The sequence below is a fragment of the Podarcis vaucheri genome (assembly GCF_965113315.1).
Source record: "Podarcis vaucheri genome assembly, chromosome: 8".
NCBI lineage: Eukaryota > Metazoa > Chordata > Lepidosauria > Squamata > Lacertidae > Podarcis > Podarcis vaucheri.
Window position 1 is genome coordinate 86,080,411 of NC_138766.1, and position 20,667 is coordinate 86,101,077.

The following is a 20,667-nucleotide window of genomic DNA, read 5'->3' on the forward strand; positions in this document are numbered from 1 at the left end:
ATTGCACCCTTCAAATGCTGAGACAGGGCATAGACATTGTGACTAGTTTCTGCCAGGCAGTGTAGTATCGTCTACAGTGATTGGCAAGCACTTTCCAAAGCTCCAGGCAGGAGTGTCTCTTAGTCCTACGTGAAGCTCTTTAGCAGGGCAAACATGTAAGAAATACATTGATATGCAGCGGCGTAGCGTGAGTTCTCAGCACCCGGGGCAACGCAAGTAATTTGCGCCCCCTAACCCGGGGCAAGGCACGTAATTTGCGCCCCCCTACCCCCTAACCTGCGAGTTGCCGCTGGCGCTGCTGCCCAAATGACGCCGCTTGCCCGGAGGAGGAGGGGGGCAGAGAGACGAGGAAAATGCAACGGCCCAGCAGCTGCAGCAGCACCGGCGGAGGCGGGGCTGTGAGGAAGGGCTGCCTGGCGCGTCCTCCGCGGCGAGCGCTGAGAGCCGCTGCCTGCCGGGCGCCTTCAGCCGGGCGCTGGGAGACATGCGGCTCCGCTACAGCCTGCGCCCGAGGCTCTTCGGCGACTCCGGAGGCAGCGAGCGCCCCCCCCCCAGAAGTTGCACCCGGTGCGGCCGGCACCCCTGGCACCCCCCACGCTACGCCACTGTTGATATGCCTGCAAAATCTCATCTCCTTTCTTTATTTCGTCCACGTGCTACTCACAATTAGTTGTTTTCTCCTTCCCTCTTCTACAGTTTGCCTTTCTGCTGCAAAATGTAGGTGTCACAACTGTGAACATAATTGCACCCATTCCACAATGCCACGCATATGTACAATTTCATGTGCTTTCCCCCCTCCTCCCAAATTGCTTGCTTTTTATTGATAGTTTCCTGTCGTGATTACGAGAAGTGTGTTATTCCTCTATAACTTGATGATTCATGGCTTGCATTTCCTCTTCCCCCACCTTGACGTCGGCTGCTGCTTTGCAAACAAGAAACTCAAGAAATTGGCAAGAGGGTGCCTTGGCAAGGAATTTCACTTTTGGGTAAGCCTGCAAGGCAAAGCAATTGTGGGACTTTCAACTTGAAGTGGGAAGCATAGAGCATTTGAAGTGGTTTTCCAAGAAATGGCTTCCTTTTTGAAGCAGTGCAATTGCTGAGATTAAATTACTTAGGATGACTGTTGTACTTTATAGAGAAATGTATATATATATTTCTCTACTGTCTTAGTGTTTGGTGGCTGCTTTGTTGCATTGATGACTGGTGTCAAATTGGTGTGGGGGGGTTAATGGTAAGTTATAGCACAAAACTAACTGTAATGATGATGTTGGAGAGCTTGATGGGGGGGGTAAGATTGTGTGCTAGCAGAGAGGAGGATTGCTGGGGAAGGAGTGCTCTGCTGTGATGGCGACCCCATGCTTCACACTTGGTGGTTGGGAATAGGGATGGTGAATCTCTCAATTTCAGTTTCCACCAATTTCTCATTTTTCTGACCTTAGGCTCTGTTCTGCGCCTGTCTACATCAGTTTGTGATTCTTATTATTATTTAAAAAAATATTCTCAGCATTTTAAGTCAATTTTCTCCCAATATATCTGTAGGAAATTTTGCCTAAGTACACTGGTTCCTCAGGTTAAGAACCTAATTCGTTCTTAACCTGAAATGGTTCTTAACCTAAGGTGTGCTTTCGCCAATGGGGCCTCCTGCTTGCACTTATTTTTATCATATTTTTAACCAAATATTCTCGAATGCTGCCAAATAAGCTCAGATTTAGTGGAAATGAGCCAACTATGAGATTGTTTGGTCATATAAATCACAAACAAGCAGAATCAATGTCTTCCGGGGGGTCCACATCATGCCTTTTAAAACACTATTTTGCCGAGGGAATTGCACAGGGGTTTATCGGCACTGGCAAACAAATTTAAATGAGCCAGTGTTTTGCCTGCTGCCCACCAGTGCTCAGAGTGCTGCTGTTGTACTGGTGAATTGAAAGACACAGCCACTGATGAAGGCAGTACCTCATGAAAAGTGGAAGCTGGCTTTGCTGCTGGCCAAGGTGCATGGAAGGCAGATCAATAGATCTGCTAGTTAAAGGGTGGGAGCCCTGAGGACCTCCAATTGTCAGAAGACTACAGCCCCCATCATCCCTGACCATTGTCAGGTATGCAGGCTGAGACCCTACCTACCCACTGACTGTCTTGCCCGAGTGGTACATGCTCTGGTTATCTCCCACTTGGACTACTGCAATGCGCTCTACGTGGGGCTACCTTTGAAGGTGACCCAGAAACTACAACTAATCCAGAATGTGGCAGCTAGACCATTTAACACTGGTCCTGAAAGGCTTACATTGGCTCCCAGTACGTTTCTGAGCACAATTTAAAGTGTTGGTGCTGACCTTGAAAGCCCTAAACGGCCTCGGTGCTGTATACCTGAAGGAGCATCTCCACCCCCTCCATTCAGCCCGGACACTGAGGTCCAGTGCCGAGGGTCTTTTGGCAGTTCCCGCACTGCAAGAAGTGAGACTACAGGGAACCAGGCAGAGGGCCTTCTCAGTAGTGGCGCCCACCCTGTGGAATGCACAACCACCAGATGTCAAGGAAATAAACAACTATCTGACTTTTAGAAGACATCTGAAGGCAGCCCTGTATTGGGAAGTTTTCAATGTTTCATGTACAGTGGTACCTCGGGTTACATACGCTTCAGGTTACAGACTCCGCTAACCCAGAAATATTACCTCAGGTTAAGAACTTTGCTTCAGGATGAGAACAGAAATCGTGCTCCAATGGCACGGCAGCAGCAGGAGGCCCCATTAGCTAAAGTGGTGCTTCAGGTTAAGGACAGTTTCAGGTTAAGAACAGACCTCCGGAACAAATTAAGTACTTAACCCGAGGTACCACTGTATTATCACTTTAGTAGTAGTAGTAATAATAATAATAATAATAATAATAATAATAATAATAATAATAATAATATTCTGTTGGGAGCCACCCAGAGTGGCTGGGGGAACTCCACCAGATGGGTGGAGTATAAATAATAATCATAAATGCTACTACTACTACCAATAATAATAATAATATTGTCCATGCTGTCAGGGGAGGTGGAGTTCACCATGTTGGCTACACCTATTTTAGGGGGTTGTATCTGCTGGGAGGGGTGTTAAGTCTGGTTGGAAGACCCTTTATAGATTATGGAGGCCAGCAGGGAGGTGTGAATTGCTTTTATGTTCCAGTTTTAATCTAGGTAGGAGAAGAATTATCAGGCTTTGAAAGCTCACCTCTGGTCGGATACAGGCTTTTAAGAAACCCTGAAGTTTATTTCTAAGACTGTTTTGGGAGAATATTGCAGGCAACACTAATAAACATGGGAATGAGGAACTATTAAAATACTTAAATTGGTCTGTTTTATGCAGAAATGCCACAGGTCAGTAGCCAGTTTGCTCCCCTTCCTAAAATAAAAGGCGTGATCTGAGCCTAGGGTGGTTGTTTTCCCAGTGTACAAAGAAAATATAATATATTTTTAAAATTCTCTGTGACTTCATTATAGTTTGTATCCTACTGGCAGAGACTGGATTTGACATGAAAAAATCTACATAATTCTCTCGCAGCATTTTTATTAACAAGGTATTTTATTTCACGGAGTTCAAATAAGCACAAAACTATTTGGTAAGTACATTATAATTACAGATTACAGACTAATTGGAGTGTTATTTATGCTGGAAGATTATGTAGTAATTATGTATGATGTTATTATGAAAAGGGGGGAAATCTGGCGAGTGCTATAGAAAGCAATTACCATAAAAATTAGAACTAGATGCCATTTGATTTTATGATTATTCCTACCATATGAAAGAAGAAAGTGCCAACCAAAAAATAAAAATAAAAAAAATCTGACCAGGTTTGCTTGTTGCAGGGAATGCCAACAAATGTTGTGCACTTTGCAGTGAATTACAATTTTGACATTCACTCTGTTATGTACTGAGTTGAATAGGATCCAAATTGCAGCAGTCTGATTGGTCCTAGAACAATAGGATCCAGAATGCAGCGGTCTGATTGGTCCGCAGGAGCCAGCCAGTCCAACTCCAGGTGGAAGTGAATCTGCAACCTGATTGGCCTACAGGAAACTCCCTGAATTAGCCAATCACATGGGGCCCACTGTGTAAATAATGTATATAAAACAGATATTTCAGGGGAACTTCCATTCCTCCTCACTACTATGAGTTGAATTAAGAGCATGAAATCCACACTCAACTCCGAGTATATTTCACACTCAAAGCTTTTTCAGATCTGGAGCAAGAATTTGATTCAGTGGGGTGGCACATATGAATTAATTAAGCAACAAATGCCTCTAAGCCAATATATTATGTCTTCCTTTTCAGATCCACCTTTAGCACCAATCTATACTTTAGAGAAGGGTGGCACTGTGGGTTAAACCTCAGAGCCTAGGACTTGCCGATCAGAAGGTCGGCGGTTCAAATCCCTGTGATGGGGTGAGCTCCCGTTGCTTGGTCTCTGCTCCTGCCAACCTAGCAGTTCGAAAGCACGTCAAAGTGCAAGTAGATAAATAGGTACTGCTCCAGCAGGAAGGTAAATGGCGTTTCTGTGTGCTGCTGTAGTTCGCCAGAAGCGGCTTAGTCATGCTGGCCACATGACCCGGAAGCTGTACGCTGGCTCCCTCGGCCAATAAAGCGAGATGAGTGCCGCAACCCCAGAGTCGGTCACGACTGGACCTAATGGTCAGGGGTCCCTTTTCCTTTACCTTAATATTTTAGAGACCCCCTGACTACATAGCCCATGTGGAGCAGCATCCTCTTCTCACAGTGGCCAACAAAATGCCCCAGGAAGCCCACAAACAGGACCTGGATGAAACTTCTCTCTCCCCGCCTAAGGTTTCCAACAACTGGCATTCAGAAGCAGGCTGCCTCCAAGCTATGAAGGAGAAATATTTTTAATTTTATGGTGATGATCTTGTGGTTCAGAGCTACCTTCAGTCAGCAAATGAGCTTTAGTGAAAGTAAATGTAAAGACATACATTTTGGGACACCCTTTCCCCAGTTAGAGCTTTCTATCTGTCCACACTGATGTGACTACTAATGCCTGCTCTTTGGTTCGCAAATGCCTTGGTTCCCAAACACCAAAAACCCAAAAATAAGTGTTCTGGTTTTCAAATGTTTTTCAGAAGCAGAACGTCCGAGACTGCTGTCGGCTATTGTTTCTGGGTGCCTGCACCAATCAGAAGCCGCTCCTTGGTTTTTGAACAATTTGGAAGTCAAACAAACGTCCAGAATGGATTAAGTTCGAGAACTGTATTTGGCGCTTTTGGTTTTGCTATTTATTTTGCCTTTTTGTTTTTGAGGCTTTTTTGGTTAATTTGTTTTTGTGACTTTGTGGAACCCAGTTCAGCTGATTGATTTTGTGACTGCGGAAATGGATAGAAGTCCCCCCTCCAAACAATGACTATCATCAGAACAAGTAAGAAAATAATAATAATTTTAATTTTCATCATCTACAATACTTATTTATTTTATAGTACAGTACACTGATTTTTGCTTTCATTTATGGATCAATGGTCTCGTTAGAGAGTAAAATTCATGTTAAAGTGCTGTTTTAGGGGTTGTTTTTAAAAGTCTGGAACAGATTAATCCATTTTGCATTACTTTCTATGGGAAAGCATGCCTTGGTTTTGGAACGCTTTGGTTTTGGAATGGACTTCCGGAACAGATTAAGTTTGAGAACCAAGGTACCACTGTACAGTGCTATGCATGCACTTCATGAGACACAACAATCTGCTGATTGTTGTGTCTCATGAAGCACATGCCTTAGCCTGCAATATTTTCCTTATGAACTACACCCAGTGCTCTCTTCTTCTCTTTTTTTAGCCAGAAAGCGCCAGAGCACACCTCGGGCATGTCTCAGTTGGGTGCCATTGCGAGCTGCTGGTCCCCCCCCCTCTTCTTGCCTGTATGTACTTCTGAAAAGCCCAAAATGACCACTTCAAGTCAAAACAGATGCTGGCCAGCTTGTGTGAGTCTTCACTTATTAAAAGATCTATGAGCCCATTTAGGTCCAGCCACTCCTACCGATGATTGGTCAAGCTATGGGGTAAGGCTAAGTCATATTTCCTTTTCTTCAACTCATCTCCTGTGTCACAGGAGCGGACTCTAAGCTTTCCATCCAGGTTCTCTACGAGCTGCCCTAGCCATCTGCTTGAATCTAAGAGAACGATGAAAGTGGGGGCGCATTTATTTGACCCACATCAGAACCCAGGGGAGACCCCCAAACCAGTGAGGGAGACAGCTTGCCATAGTTTTTAGTGCCTCGGCGGGAGGTGAACATGGCTTTTGTCAAACTAGCATCTGTTCAGCGCTGTCCCATGTTGCCTGGCGACTTACTGTAACAACTTAATGGTGAGTTCCGGCGCCCTTTCAATTGTTCTTATGAATGTTCGTGATAAACACTGTAGGCCTGGGGCCTCCAACCTGGACACATTCATCAGAACATCTGCAGAGGGCACCTCAGCAGATAGCTACAACATCCTAGCAGTTGCAGACGCTATGTATGGCCATTACCCATAGAATGAATTCCCCAAAGGGTAAAAGATTAGCCTTCTGTTGCTGGTAGCAGCTAGCCAGGAACTGGATGGCTTCCCTGATTCCCCTTCTACCAGCTGCTGGCTCCTGGTGGTGTGCTGGCAAAGACTTTCCATTTAGCTGTTATGGCTAATGATAGCTGATAGGATCATTTATGAATCAGTTCTCTGTCAATGCAGCTCCAGCACCAATGCATGTAAAATGAGCCCAGTTAAGCTTCCTCTATGGTAGGTTTCTTAATGTCAAATGTCAAAATGTTTCCACTTTGACATCAGCGTTTTTCAACTTTTCAACTTCTTATACTTAAGCACTCCTTCGCACAAACAGAGGTGTCCTGAATTGATTTGTCCAGGTGAAATAGAAAGGACATAAGAGATTCAATGAAACAATATGGATCCTTTATTTATGCATTGAGTTTATTTATCACTCCTCTGCCAAGGCACTCAAGGCAGTTTACAACTCTAAAACCCTACAAAATGGAGGAGTTCTCTCAGGATGACCGATGGTCCATGCAGGAGCCAATCACACTCATTCTCTAGACTGGGCTGCCTTGCGTCTGCCTTCCACCAGGCCTCATTAATAATAATTATTAGCATTAAATGTTCACTTTATTTTTAACAACAATGTCAAATGCAAATGATGGCACCAGGCGTATTTCTTTGGGGAGAGCATTCCACTGCGTGGTGGTGTGGGGGACTCATTCTTGTGTAGCTTCCTTCCTCCACAATCTCGGTTTGAGGCAGATGGAGAAGGGTCTTTGTTGAGGACCGCAAAGTTCAGGTTGTTTCATGTGAAGAGAGGTGGTCCTTGGGATATTGGGGTCCTAAACCTCATAGGGGTTTGTAGATTAAAAACCAGCACTTTGAACTGAACACAGAAACTACTTGGTAACCAGTGCAGCCATTGTAATATGTTCAGACCTTCTCATCCCTGTCAGTAATGTGCCTTACATAGCCACAGGGAAAGGGTTGGGTGGGCTTCTCCTCTGGTCATTATTGATTTATTCAGGAGCATCAGCCAAGCAGTCTCCAAGTACCCAGGCACCATTGTCAGCAGTTGAAAGACTTGCTTCCCTACTTGTTGGACACCTGACCTCACACCCAGAGGTCAGGGAAGAAACTATGCCTCTTGTTCATCACTGTCAGCTCTGATGTCTTGGCAGAGAGCTGTGTAGCATGGTTCCTGCACTTCTTGATCTTTGTCATCGATGTTAAGAGAAGCTGACTAGCATTTCTGATAAATTTAAGAAGGAGCCTTTTCACATTTCATTGTATTTGACACCGTGGATCGCAGAGCATCTTTTCTTAAACTCCTCTGCGTCACACTGGCTGGGCATCTGGTCCTCTCAATTGCTGGGGTGAGATTTATGGCTTTCCACTTTCCGCCTGTGGTCTATGACCTCTGAACTATATTTAGTGAGAATGTCTCCCTGTCTTGCACATTTCACCGTAGTTGAGTTGTAAAGAAGATTCCAGATTCAGTCCCTGACATCTCCACTTGGAAGGATCTCTAGTATAAGACATCCGCTCCTGAGTGCTTGGGGATTGTTGCCAAAGTGAGTAGACAATTGCGAGTTAGATAGATCAATGGGTTGAGTACATGACAGGTTATATGTACACAGGGCGAGCCCACCTGTAAGGCAAGCTGAGGCGGTTGCCTCAGGTAGCAGATCTCAATGATCTCAATGTTTATCTTTCTTTCCCTCTTGTTCCTGATGTAGATATTCACTCACCCCTTCTTTTCTTTCCTGGCATCATTTTGGGGTCTGCCTCAGGTACCAGAATGTATTGGGTGCCTTGTGTGTACAGATTGAGAGTATAATGTGTGTGTTCTCATTAACTAACACCTATCCCTATTTCAGCACTGGCTTTCCCCCAAAGTTGATTTATTCCATTGAAAGTTTCACAAGTTCTAATGGGACACCAGCCTGTTTCTCATTCTGTGTGCCTCACATCTCGCCATTAAAGGCCAGTAAAATGCCCTGCCAGAGCTGTAAAGTATTGATTTGTGTTTGCCAACCTGAGAATTTGGGTTAAAAGGTAATTATGCATTTTCAGAATGTTATAATAATTCACAATAAATCTTTTTGTCAGGTTGCGTGAGTTGCAAAAATGATCTGCACTGCCTGTTCTATTACTCATTGTAATAAGGGGAGGGTGCCAAGAAGACCCTCCCCATCTAGATGCTTTGATTATGAACAGCTGATGGGATTCACTGAGTCACTTTTCATTAGGCTTATAAAGATGCTTGGAATATCCTTATTCACAAGAGCACCGAAATGTTCTCTTGCACCTTACCAAGAGAACTGACATTTCAAAAACATACAGAGCAATGCAACAGTGGCTTAGAGCAGATATCCAGGGTCCTGCTTACCAGAATTAACAGGAGACCCCCAGCCAAAATGTAGCAAGTTCATTAACCACATATCAAGTAATATCATCTGCAGAAAGGTTTCCCAAACTTCTGAGTTTTACCTCCACATTCACCTATAAGAAATTGACTAGTGTGCTATAAATTTTCAAAGCATCTATTTCAGAGGTCTTTTGAATCCAAACTTTTATAATTAGTTAGTAAATCCATTTCTAGTTTGGTTATTATTGTGGAGGTTTGTTTTTTAATCTATGGTTTTTCTTTGATGTAGATACTTCTTGTCAATGCTTTTGTAGCCTCCCAAAAGTTGGTAGGATTAGCATTGTCATTGTCATTTTCCTTAAGCAAGGAAACATTGTCAAGTATTTCTGCTTGCCAAAATTGCACATTCATTTTGGACAGACAGGCGTTGATATTATAAATTACCCTTCTTAAGATAGAAGATGCTTCTACATGCCTCAGGCTTAGGAAATATAATTAAAAGACTCGTGGGTCACTTCACCTGTCTTGTGAATCCTGAGAGCTCTAAGTCTTTTACTGTAAAGAAACGTTTTTGATGCTAGTGAAAGAAGAACATTTCTCTCTCTCTCTCTCTCTCTCTCTCTCTCTCTCTCTCACACACACACACACACACACACACACTTTTTCCTTACCAGTAATGCTTTCCCCCTTTCCTGGCTTCTGAACAAAAGGAATTGTGATATTTTGTGGATGACTGGGAAGAATTTAGGTAATGGCTTTTAAGGCTGTTCAGTGATTTGCACTTAGAGCTAACACAAAGCACAGAGAGATGTCTTCTTCCTCCTTCTCTTCTTCTTCTTCTTGCTTTAAATGACCTTGCTATAGAAAACAGAACTCTTGGGTTTATTATTCTCTGTTACAAAACACTGCATGTTCCCACCACCAGACCTAGAATGACCTTGAAGGTAAGGCAGCAGAGGCTTGGACTAGGATCTTATTATAGATGGTCTCACAAGGCCTCAACCCCCACCTCTTTTAAGTAAGGGTGTATCACAAAGGGTGCGGACTGTGAGTGAACAGGTTTTGGGATCAAAATCCCTGTCAGCCATTAAAATTCAGAGAGTGGGAACTAAGGCAGGCTGCAATTTCTTGCCATCAGTCCCTACTTTTGCCAACTGATATAAAATAATAGTGATAATAAAGCCCAAATAGTTTGTATCCATTCTCTCTGAAAGACTGCATTTCCTCATATGAACCAGCCTTGGTTTTGAGATCTTCCAGGGAGGCCCTACTGTTGGTCCCTCTACCACCACAGGCTTCCTTGGTAGGGACATGGGAGAGGGCCTTCTTGGCAGAGTCTGCTACCCAACTGTGGAATTCCCTCCCTACAGACTAGCTCCCTTCTTTTCCTTCCTCCAGCAGGTGAATTATTTCTTGTTCCAACAGGTTTTTGGGAATTGGCTGCTTTTAAATAAAGGACTAGCACTGTTCAGTTTTTATTGTAATAGTCTGTATGTTTTTAATATAAGATCAGATAGATAGGTGATGGGTAGATATAGATAGATAGTTTATCAATGTTTTTTTAAGGATTCTTTTCCTTATTTTTTTAGCTGTTCTTATTTTTATCTGTAAGCTGCCTTGAGTCCCTGTAAGGGGAAAAGGCAGGGCATTAATAATAATAATAATAATAATAATAATAATAATAATAATAATAACCATACCAGCAGGAAGCCTCCCATCCACCCTGTGTCCCACATTGCCAGAGCATATATTTCCATGCTACTTCCTTTGTCTTTTCCAATAATCAATGCAACAGAGAATAGAACCACAGAACTGTAGAGTTGGAAGTAACCCAAAGGATTGTCTAGTCAAACCCTCTGCAGTGCAAAAATCTCAACTAAAGCATCCATGACAGATGGCCACCCAACCTCTGCTTGAAAACCTCCTAGGAAGGAGTGTCCACCACCTCCTGAGGGAGACCATTCCACTGTCAAACAGCTCTTACTGATGTTCAGTCAGAATCTCCTTTCTTCTAACTTGAAGCCATTGGTTCGAGTCCTTACCCCGCGGAGGAGGAGAAAGCAAGCTTTCTCCACCTTCCCTGTGATAGCCCTTGAGATATTTGAAGAGGGCTGTGTATCTCCTCTCAGTCTCATGAGTTCCACCACCTCCAAGTGACTTGGCCTGCTGCAAAGCCCTCACTCACACACCACCACCATGGTTTGCTCTTCACGAAAACAGTGATCATCTGCTTCCATCTCCCCTTGTATTTGCCAGTGTATCCCATCTGTTCCCCGATGCTTCCATCCCAGATGGCTATCAGCACGGACTGGCTTGAGGCAATTCTTTGAATACTGCCGTGAATAACAGGAAGTTTGGAGCGTGTAATTTTCTTTTTTTTAAAATCTGGCCATTGAAGAGAATCATTATAAAATTCTTCCTTTTGATGATTTCTTTCTTCTAGCCAATTTTTTTAAAAAAGAAAAAAAGAAACAGTATAGGAAAGGGTATGTGTGTGTTTAAGGAGATTGGTTGCTCCAAACTCCCTTGTTTCCTTTGATCTCGCAAGTGTCTGGTGGCTGAAACCACACATTCCAATGTTCCCAATCTATCAAGGATAGGTTCTGTTATTTTGTTACCTATCCCTGGGAAATCATTGCCAGCAAATTCTTAAAGAAGATGCAAGAAACTGTAGCTATGGTGAAAAGGGTTATATTTATGCAAATATAAGAACATAGAAGGTATGCAAACGATCAAACAATAAACCACAATTACCCAAATCAAACTATAGTCTGGCCACTGGAATTTCCCTGCTCCCTGAATGGCACTAGATGAGAGATCCTGGTATACTTACAATGACTTTATTGGGAATACACCAAAGCTTGCAGGCAGGCCAGTCCTTTCTGCACCCCCCCCCCAAAAAAAAGAGAGCGAAACAGAATACAGAAATGCCTAAAATTTGTCAGTCTCAATTCTTGTGTACAGATATGTTTTTAGAATCATTCCTCTCTTTGAAATAGGAATACAGTCGTACCTTGGTTTTTGAACGCCTTGGTACTTATACATTTTGGCTCCTGAATGCTTCTGCTTGACTGCAGGAAGCTCCTGCAGCCAATCAGAAGCCGTGCCTTGGTTTTTGAACGGTTTTTGGAGTCAAATGGACTCCAGGAACGGATTAAGTTTGAGAACCAAGGTACCACTGTACAATATATCTCATCGTATTGGTGAAGAACATGACCTGGTGGCAGATTTTGCATGTTTAAAACTTGAATAAAAGATTTATAAGGAACACATTGTAAGACAATTCTGTAGGCAACCCCCCCCACTAGCTTTTAAATCAATAGAGAGGCTTCAGCAGAGTAAACCATTTCATAATATGCTTCTAACAACAAAGAACTGAGAGGTACAGTGGCTGGAACACGACTGCTTGGCATGAGAATTGGAGCAATCTCAAAGCAGGTGTCTTGTTTTCAAATGGGAAAATATTGGGGTTTATATATTTGAATGTAGCACTTTCAAAAGCTTCCCTGACATCAGGGGTGCCAACTTGAATAAAATATATTGGGGGGGCAAGTAAGCCCCACCACGCATAATCAGTCACGTGACATGATGAACACACACCATTTGAATGGCAACACCCATCAACTTTTTTGGGGGTGGCCCCCTCAAATATTTTATTGGGGGGGAGAAGACTCCTTGGCCCCTAGGAGTTGGCTCCTATGCCTAACATCACACTGCAATCCTAATAAGGATCCTTTAAAAGTAGGTCAGTATGAGTGTACAACTCATGTTTGCTTGTTTGTTAAATTTATATCCCACCCTTCTTCTAACCCTAACCCTTCCAACTGTCCCATTCAATGTTTCTATGAAAATAAATCAACAAAGTATTTAAAACACCTTAAAAATTGCAGATGGAAAAGAAGGCTAAGGAATTATGTGGCTTGGCTAAGGCCATAAAGTCTTCTTCTTCTTCTTCTTTGGCAATTACTCGTAGCTGAGTAAGATTGTCTTCCATAAACACAGTTTTAACAATGAGTCCATAAGTGACTGTGGAGGCCAATTCTGGACCCACATGTCCTTCCACAGTGGGGACATTGGTTCCTCAGCAGGAGTTGATCACGGTGTGGATTTGCCAAGCGTGCCTTCCTCATATCCCGTTTCTCCCTTGCATTCTGAGTTTGAGTGTCTTCAAAGTCCATGACACCTTTGGCAAAGGCTGTCCTCCAACTGGAGCACTCACAGGCCTGTGTTTCCCAATTGTCGGTGTTTATACTACATTTTTAAAGACTTGCTTTGAGACAGTCTTTAAACCTCTTTTGTTGACCACCAGTGTTACGCTTTCCATTTTTCAGTTTGGAATAGAGTAGTTGCTTTGGAAGACGCTAATCAGGCATCCGCACAACATGACCAGTCTAATGAATTTGATGTTAACGAATCATTGCTTCAACACTGGTGATCTTTGCTGCATCCTGTATACTGATATTAGTTCGCCTGTCTTCCCAAATGATGTGTAAGATTTTTTGGAGACACCGTTGATGGAATCTTTTGAGAAGCTGAAGATGGCGTTTGTAAGTGGTCCATGTTTCACATGCCTACAGTAAGGTTGGTAGTACAATAGCTTTGTAAACAAGCATTTTGGTTTCCCTGCAAATGTCCCGGTCCTCAAACACTCTGCACTTCAATCAATAATGGCAGGAGGACTTCTTGATCCATAGCTCAGTCACCTTCCAGCTCTGCCACACCAGCAGCTAATCCACATTCCATCATTGCATTGTGTCACCTTCCAACTGTCAACAGCTTTTCCTGGAATCTTCTGATGCCCTTCCCTTGATTGTCTCCCAGAATTCTCTTAGAGGTTCTGAAATGCCTTATTTATACAGAACAGTGGTGCTGGGCTCAGTTTTCCCCTACTCACAAGTTATAGAAAGCTATGGTAAGTCTGGGTGCTCTTGGCCTATTTGCCTTCCATCCTGTGGGATCTACCCTCTGCATGGTTGAAGGGATTTCTCCAGGCAGATCTCATTACTTCCCAGTTCTCTGGCTGATCCTGTTGCCTGAACTAGAGCTGTGCACCGGATTCATTCAAATCCCAAGATGAACTGGGTTGATTCAGGGGAGATGATTCAGGCTTTGGCCAGGTTGCATCAAGAGAGCCCGGGAATCACTCTGGCTCAGTTATTTATAGCCCAACATTCAGGATATAGGTTCTAGAAGGGCAGTTTAAAAGTAACGTTTATTTACATATTTTAAAGACACAGAAAAGGGTATCTATGTATTGAAAACACACCGGGATAATTCACACAGTGCAGTTGATGGTAGATCACCTCGCAGGGGGAATTCAGTTTGAGTAGGCCTGGCAGTGGTTGTCTTTGCCTGACTTCCAACCTCCCCATTTGAATAGCTAACATGATGCCCTCATGCTTAGAAGATTTCATTCCACACTACTTTTAGGGAGACCCCAGGGAAATTTGGAAATTGGATTATAAGGGATAGCCTCATGGCAATAATTAAGCCCTGTCTCATGGCAGCAGCTCTTTAAAGGGGGGGGAGTCAGCTGAGCAGAGGCGTGCATTCTGTCTTAGCTGGGAAGACCCTAGGTAGGCTGTATGGTGGCCATCACAGAAGAAGAAGAAGAAGAAGAAGAAGAAGAAGAAGAAGAAGAAGAAGAAGAAGAGTAGTAGTAGTAGTAGTAGTAGTAGTTTGGATTTGATATCCCGCCTTTCACTCCCTTTAAGGAGTCTCAAAGCAGCTAACATTCTCCTTTCCCTTCCTCCCCCACAACAAACACTCTGTGAGGTGAGTGGGGCTGAGAGACTTCAGAGAAGTGTGACTGGCCCAAGGTCACCCAGCAGCTGCATGTGGAGGAGCGGAGACGCAAACCCGGTTCCCCAGATTGCGAGACTACCGCTCTTAACCACTACACCACACTGGCTCTCGCAAATAAATGCCTTGCCTCCATACCTTGCTTAGGGACGTCCTGCAGGCATCTGATCAGCTGCCTTCTACCAACAACACTATCTTATTTCCCCCCAGGTGAGCCTTTTTTATGACTTCTACTCAGGAAACCATGGACAAAAAGGAGGCGCCAACTAGTAAAAAACCCAAGAAACGGGTGAGGCTGGAGGCTGCATGCAAGGTACTGGGTTTATAACACATTGAAAATCAAAGTTTCTGTGTAATTGTTTCCCAGGTTTCAGATACAGCATTACTTATAAGCTAATAGTACAGTTTGGTTCATAATATATTGGGTGGGGTCTAGAAATAATCATGGTGAAAGTAGACCCACTGGACTCATTTCAACGGGTCTTCTTTAAGCATGACTAAGTCTGAATCCAACCCATTATACTACAGTATTATTTTTCATGTTTTTAAAAAAGTTTTATTTACATTATGTAAGTGATTTTGCTAACATTTAATTTCCTTCACTAAATTGTTTTTCCAGGTCTGGTTTTAGGCAGATTTTAAATGGGTTTTCTGTTGTTGAGTTTGTTCTGGCTTTGATATGGTTTTATATACTGATTGACATTTGTGTTGCTTATAGTCAATATTTATTTATTCTTGTTTATTTATTTGATTTTAATCTTGTATTTGGTGTTTTACTAATGTTGAAAACTGTTCAGGGGAATAAGTAAACCATCATAATCAGATTTCTCCTTCTTTAAATCCCTGGGATCTTCAGAACTCCAAGTGGCCTCTTAGTATCAAAGACCCCATGGGATGATTATGATGATGATTTTGGATTGTTACATCTCCACAAAAGTTGTAATTGTCAAGGAATATCTGCATGTCCACCAAATGTACCTCCCTTGAGGACTGAATGCACCTCTGTCTTTATTCTATCTTTCTGCTTCTTGGTTGTAAATACACCTAATTAACAAGAAAGAAATGCAAGTATTTTGCCCTGTCTCATCACAGTATCTCCTACTTCTTCCTGTAGGACTTGTCAATGACACTTCTTTGGGTGTTGTTTGCTGCCTGCCTCCTGTCTGCAACCTATGGTTACAACACCTGGCTGATCTACTCACCTTCTGTGGTACAAATGGCTTCTTTTATTTTGTGGGCTGTGTTCCCTAAGGGGTAATTTGTTGTGCCTCTGAAAGTGGAGGTAAGCCATAGCTATTGTGGCTAGCAGTCACTGACAGTCTAATACTACATGAGTTTGTCCAAGTTAGTGACTGTCAGTGCCATCAACAGCGACTGTGCTGCTTGAAGGAGTGCTTTCTTTTGACTCTCCTGAATCTTCCAACATTTAGATCCATTGGATTTCCTCAATTTCTGGTGTTATAAGGGAGGGAGGGGGAGACAAAATAGCATAAACATTTGTAAATTTAGAGAAATCCACACTTAAAGGTGGTTGAATTTTCATGAGGACTTCAAAAACATCACAAACTGATACGGACCGGAAGAGGACTGAACTTAAGAAGGGACAAATGAGAAATTGAGAGAGATTGACAGGCTCTCCTATCCCTGGTCACAACCGTTGAGATTCTGCTGTCATGTGATGTGTAGAGCTGTCCTAACATCGACTTTTCTGTGCTTCTCTCCTAGCTCATAAAAGACTTTTATAACGTAACCACTTTCCCCCCGAAGATGAACCCCAACATCAAGTTATTCTTGATGTCCTCCTCCATCGCTTTATATCCACTGGGAGGTACATTTGGGACACTTCTGATTGGCGTCCTGGAGGATAGATGTGGCAGGTATAGACAGAACCATGACTGATGAACTGCATGCCCTAGGCTGGTGAGAAGTGAGGGGACATGAGTTGCTTCTGACCTACATGCCCCGATCTGTCGCATTGCTCACCACCACAGATACCAAATGGCCCATGAAGGGGGAGGAGGTCACAAGAAGAGCATAAGACGGGCCCTGCTGGATCAGGCCAAAGGCCCATCTAGTTCCAGCATCTTGTCCTCACGATAGCCTACAGGTGCCCATGGAATGTCTGCGGATGCCTATGGAAAGCCCACAGGACAGCTACTAATAACTTAAGAAAGCTTTCCCTGAAGTGTTACCCAATTCTATAATGGAATACTACCTGAAGAACTCCTGAAATGTTTCTTATTGTTCTTAGATTCTTGAGGCAGTATCTTTTGTATTGTGTTTTATCGTCTGCGGCTTTGGTAGCTTTTGGCCGCAACGTGGTTATAAATCTGCAAGATGAATGGAAATAGAATCATAGAATTGTAGAGTTGGAAGGGATCACAAGGGCCATCTAGACCAACCCCCTGCATTGCAGGAATCTTTGGCCCAATGTGGAATTCAATCCCACGACCCTGTGATTAAGAGTCTCATTCTCTACTCACTTTAAAAAGCATGCTCTGGGTGCCTCCCCACACTTGTAACCACCATCAACTGGTCTGCAATCCCCATAGTGACTCAGGTAGTTGAGGATATAGCCACCAGGGCTAAGTAAAGTTTCAAAGTTCTAGGCAGACAAGAAAGGAAGATAAGACAGGGTCAGCACCTTGGAGAGGGACCAAGCAGTAAGCTTCAGGGCAGGCATACACAAACTCAGCCCTCCAGATGTTTTGGGACTACAACACCCATCATCCTTAGCGAACAGGACCAGTGGTCAGGGATGGTGGGAGTTGTAGTCCCAAAACATCTGGAGGGCTGAGTTTGCATATGCCTGCTTCAGGGGAAGTGAGGAAATACAGTTGCTGCAGACCTACATCTCTGCAGTAGCATCTAATAACTGGCCTTATGATATACCCTTTAGAAAGGTAGCTCAGAGGTAGAGCACAAGCTTCCATGTAAATGATCCCAAGCTCTGCACCCCTCGCGGGAACATAGCAGGGTTGCAAAACCCAACTTACTAGACCTCATGGAAACACGTGAGCAATGTCTGCTGAAATCCTAGAAAGGGCTTGGATAATTTTAAAGTGCTTAAGAGTAGGGCAGTCAGTGCCTTGCAGGTCTCCACCCATAACTAGCAAAGCGCAGAACCAAGTATCCATAGAAAGCTAAAGGCCTTATTGCAATTCCATAGCTGCTCTCCTACTGCTGCTCTTTTGGTGGTATCATATCTTCACTAGCAACTCCCAACCCACACAAACTTTTCTGCTTTCCTTGTCTTTTCAGGAAAGGTACTTTGATTATTGCTAATGTTTTGTCCATTCTCTCTGCTGTACTCATGGGTTGCACACATGAGGTAACTACATATGAATTCAAAATGGTTGCACGCTTGGTGACTGGAATATGTTCAGGTGAGTCAGGGTACTGGATTGAGTTATTATTATTATTATTATTATTATTATTATTATTATTATTATTAAACACATTCCCATAACTTATACTGTTACCTGCCATGTCTCTGCATCATTTAACACAGTGACCTCTCATGCAGATCAGAAATAACTGATTGGCATTTTGCATACCTTCGTGGGGAACATTTTGTGGTGCTGACCAATTCCTGTTACTTCCCACTAGGGCCTCCTATACACCGTGGAGATATTCAGATGTTTATATAAATCATGTCACATGCAGATCATGAATTATCCCTTGATTTATCATCTAACTAGGAATAATCTTCAGTGCTGTTCCCATATACACTGGCGAGATATCGCCTGTAGAGCTGCGAGGATGCATAACCATGATGGCCAACTTCTTTTTTTCCATTGGTGTCTTGTTGGCTCAGACCCTCGCTCTTCGGGAAGTCCTGGGGAATGAAAAAGGTAATTTAGAGAAGAGCACCCTCTGCCGTATAGCAGATCAGAAGCACAATCCCCGTTGCTTTATTGTTCGCAATATCATCAGTTACCCTTCTTGCACAGGTTGGCCGATTCTGATGTGCTTTGCTGGGGTCATGCCAGCGTGTCAGTTCTTCCTACTGCCCTTCATTCCTGAAAGTCCTAGGTACTTATACATTCAGAAGAAGGATGAAGATGGTGCAAGAGAAGGTACAATACTATCAATTGTAGTGGGACCTTTATTTTTATTTTTTTTAATGCATTTTTATTGAAGTTATACACAGAAAACAGACATATATGAAAATACAGAGAAAAAAAATACAAGAAAAGAAAAAAGAAAAAGAAAAGCCACACATCCGAAAAAAGAAAAACACACAATCTGAACTTCCCTCCATCCTTTTGATAAGTATCAAATATCTCCTTCCATTACGTATTTGATTTTCAATCTATAGTCTTAAATTCACTCGCTGGTCGTATTGTTCTAACCCCGTCAATTCACTTTAAGCATTTATTCCAATATATTTCCAAAATTTACTCCAATTTTTCAGAAATTTCTGTTCATCCTGGTCTCTTATTTTACCTGTTAGTTTGTCAAGCTCAGCATAGTTTACCATTCTAATCTGCCAGTCCTTTATATTGGGGATGGTTTCCACTTTCCAATATTGTGCCAACATAATTCTCGCTGCTGTGGTGGCGTAGAGGAATATCGTCCTATCTTCCTTTTTAATTTCTTTATCCATCATTCCCAACAGGAAGGCTTCAGGCCTCTTGGGAAAGGTATACTTAAATATTTTTTTAAGTTCATTATAAATTAATTCCCAAAAGCCTTTCACCTTTTTACATGTCCACCATAAATGATATAGGTCACCCTCCACCTCGCCACATTTCCAGCATCTCTTATCCTTTAATCTATACATTTTGGCCAATTTCACAGGGGTGTGGTACCATCTATATAGCATCTTCCAGATATTTTCTCTCAATGCCATACATGCTGTAAACTTTATGTTACAATTCCAAACTTCTATCCACCTTTCAAAATCAATATTATAACCAAAGTCAATTGCCCATTTAATCATTGCCTCCTTCACCTCCTCATCTTTTGTGTACCACTCTAGTAATATATCATAAATTCTGGACAGGGTTTTATTATTGCCTTCTATTACTTCTATATTAAATTTTGATTTTTTATCATCAAAACCCGCCTTCCTCTTATCCTCTTTTAACAAATCATTCACCTGGTGGTATTGCAGCCAACCAGTGAATAATTTTTTTATTTCTTCATAAGGTCTGAGTTTGGGCCCTTGGTCAGTTTTTCTTAACATTTCTTCATAGGTGGCGTTTATCTCCTCCATATTTATTTTCTTAATCGTTAAGGCCTCTATTGGTGAAATCCACCATGGGGTTTTTCTTTCAATGAGGTTTTTGTTCCTTTCCCATGCTTGATATAATGGTCCCCTAAAAATATGGTTTAAGAAACTCTTGTGAACTTTCACTTTCCCATACCAAAGGTACGAATGCCATCCGTACCAATTATTAAAGCCTTCCAGGTCCAGTAGCTCTCTATTCTCCAGTTTTATCCAATCTTTTACCCAATATATACAAGCCGCTTCATAGTATAAGCTTAGGTCCGGGAGAGAAAAACCCCCTCTTTCTTTTTTGTCTATCAAAATTTTCATTTTTATCCGTGGCCTTTTCCCCTGCCAAATATACTTTGCCAAGGCTCTCTGCCACTCTTTACATTGTTTTAGGCCTTTAAGTATGGGGATGGTTTGGAATAAAAATAACATTCCAGGCAGAATGTTCATTTTAACAACAGCTATCCTCCCCAAAAAGGAGAGTTTCATCCTCCCCCAAATTTCCATGTCTTTCTTTATACTCCTCCAGGTGGCATCGTAATTATCCTTGTATAGATTTATGTTCTTAGCTGTAACCCAGATCCCAAGATATTTCACTTTCTTAGCTACCGCAATTTTGGTCTTTCTTTCTAGATCTATCACTTCTTCCTTTGTTAAATTTTTAACTAACATTTTGGTTTTGTTTTTATTTACCTTACGTCCTGCCACGGCTCCAAATTCATCAATTTTTTGTAAAGCTTCTTTTACGCTGTTTTTTGGGTCTTC

The 20,667-nt window shown here is 42.6% G+C and overlaps 1 protein-coding gene across 1 annotated transcript in view; it reads left to right on the top strand.

The window, feature by feature from the left end:
• The first annotated feature begins 13,676 nt into the window (after positions 1 to 13,676).
• The window catches only part of LOC309539452 (solute carrier family 2, facilitated glucose transporter member 5-like), a 30,280-nt gene continuing 23,289 nt past the window's right edge, over positions 13,677 to 20,667 (top strand). The window contains exons 1-7 of the mRNA XM_082235730.1: positions 13,677 to 13,788; positions 14,889 to 14,991; positions 15,793 to 15,888; positions 16,404 to 16,555; positions 17,940 to 18,064; positions 18,380 to 18,532; positions 18,632 to 18,757. Coding sequence (XP_082091856.1) covers positions 14,902 to 14,991; positions 15,793 to 15,888; positions 16,404 to 16,555; positions 17,940 to 18,064; positions 18,380 to 18,532; positions 18,632 to 18,757 — 742 coding nt within the window. The 5' untranslated portion in view covers positions 13,677 to 13,788; positions 14,889 to 14,901. The remainder of the gene's footprint in view (positions 13,789 to 14,888; positions 14,992 to 15,792; positions 15,889 to 16,403; positions 16,556 to 17,939; positions 18,065 to 18,379; positions 18,533 to 18,631; positions 18,758 to 20,667) is intronic.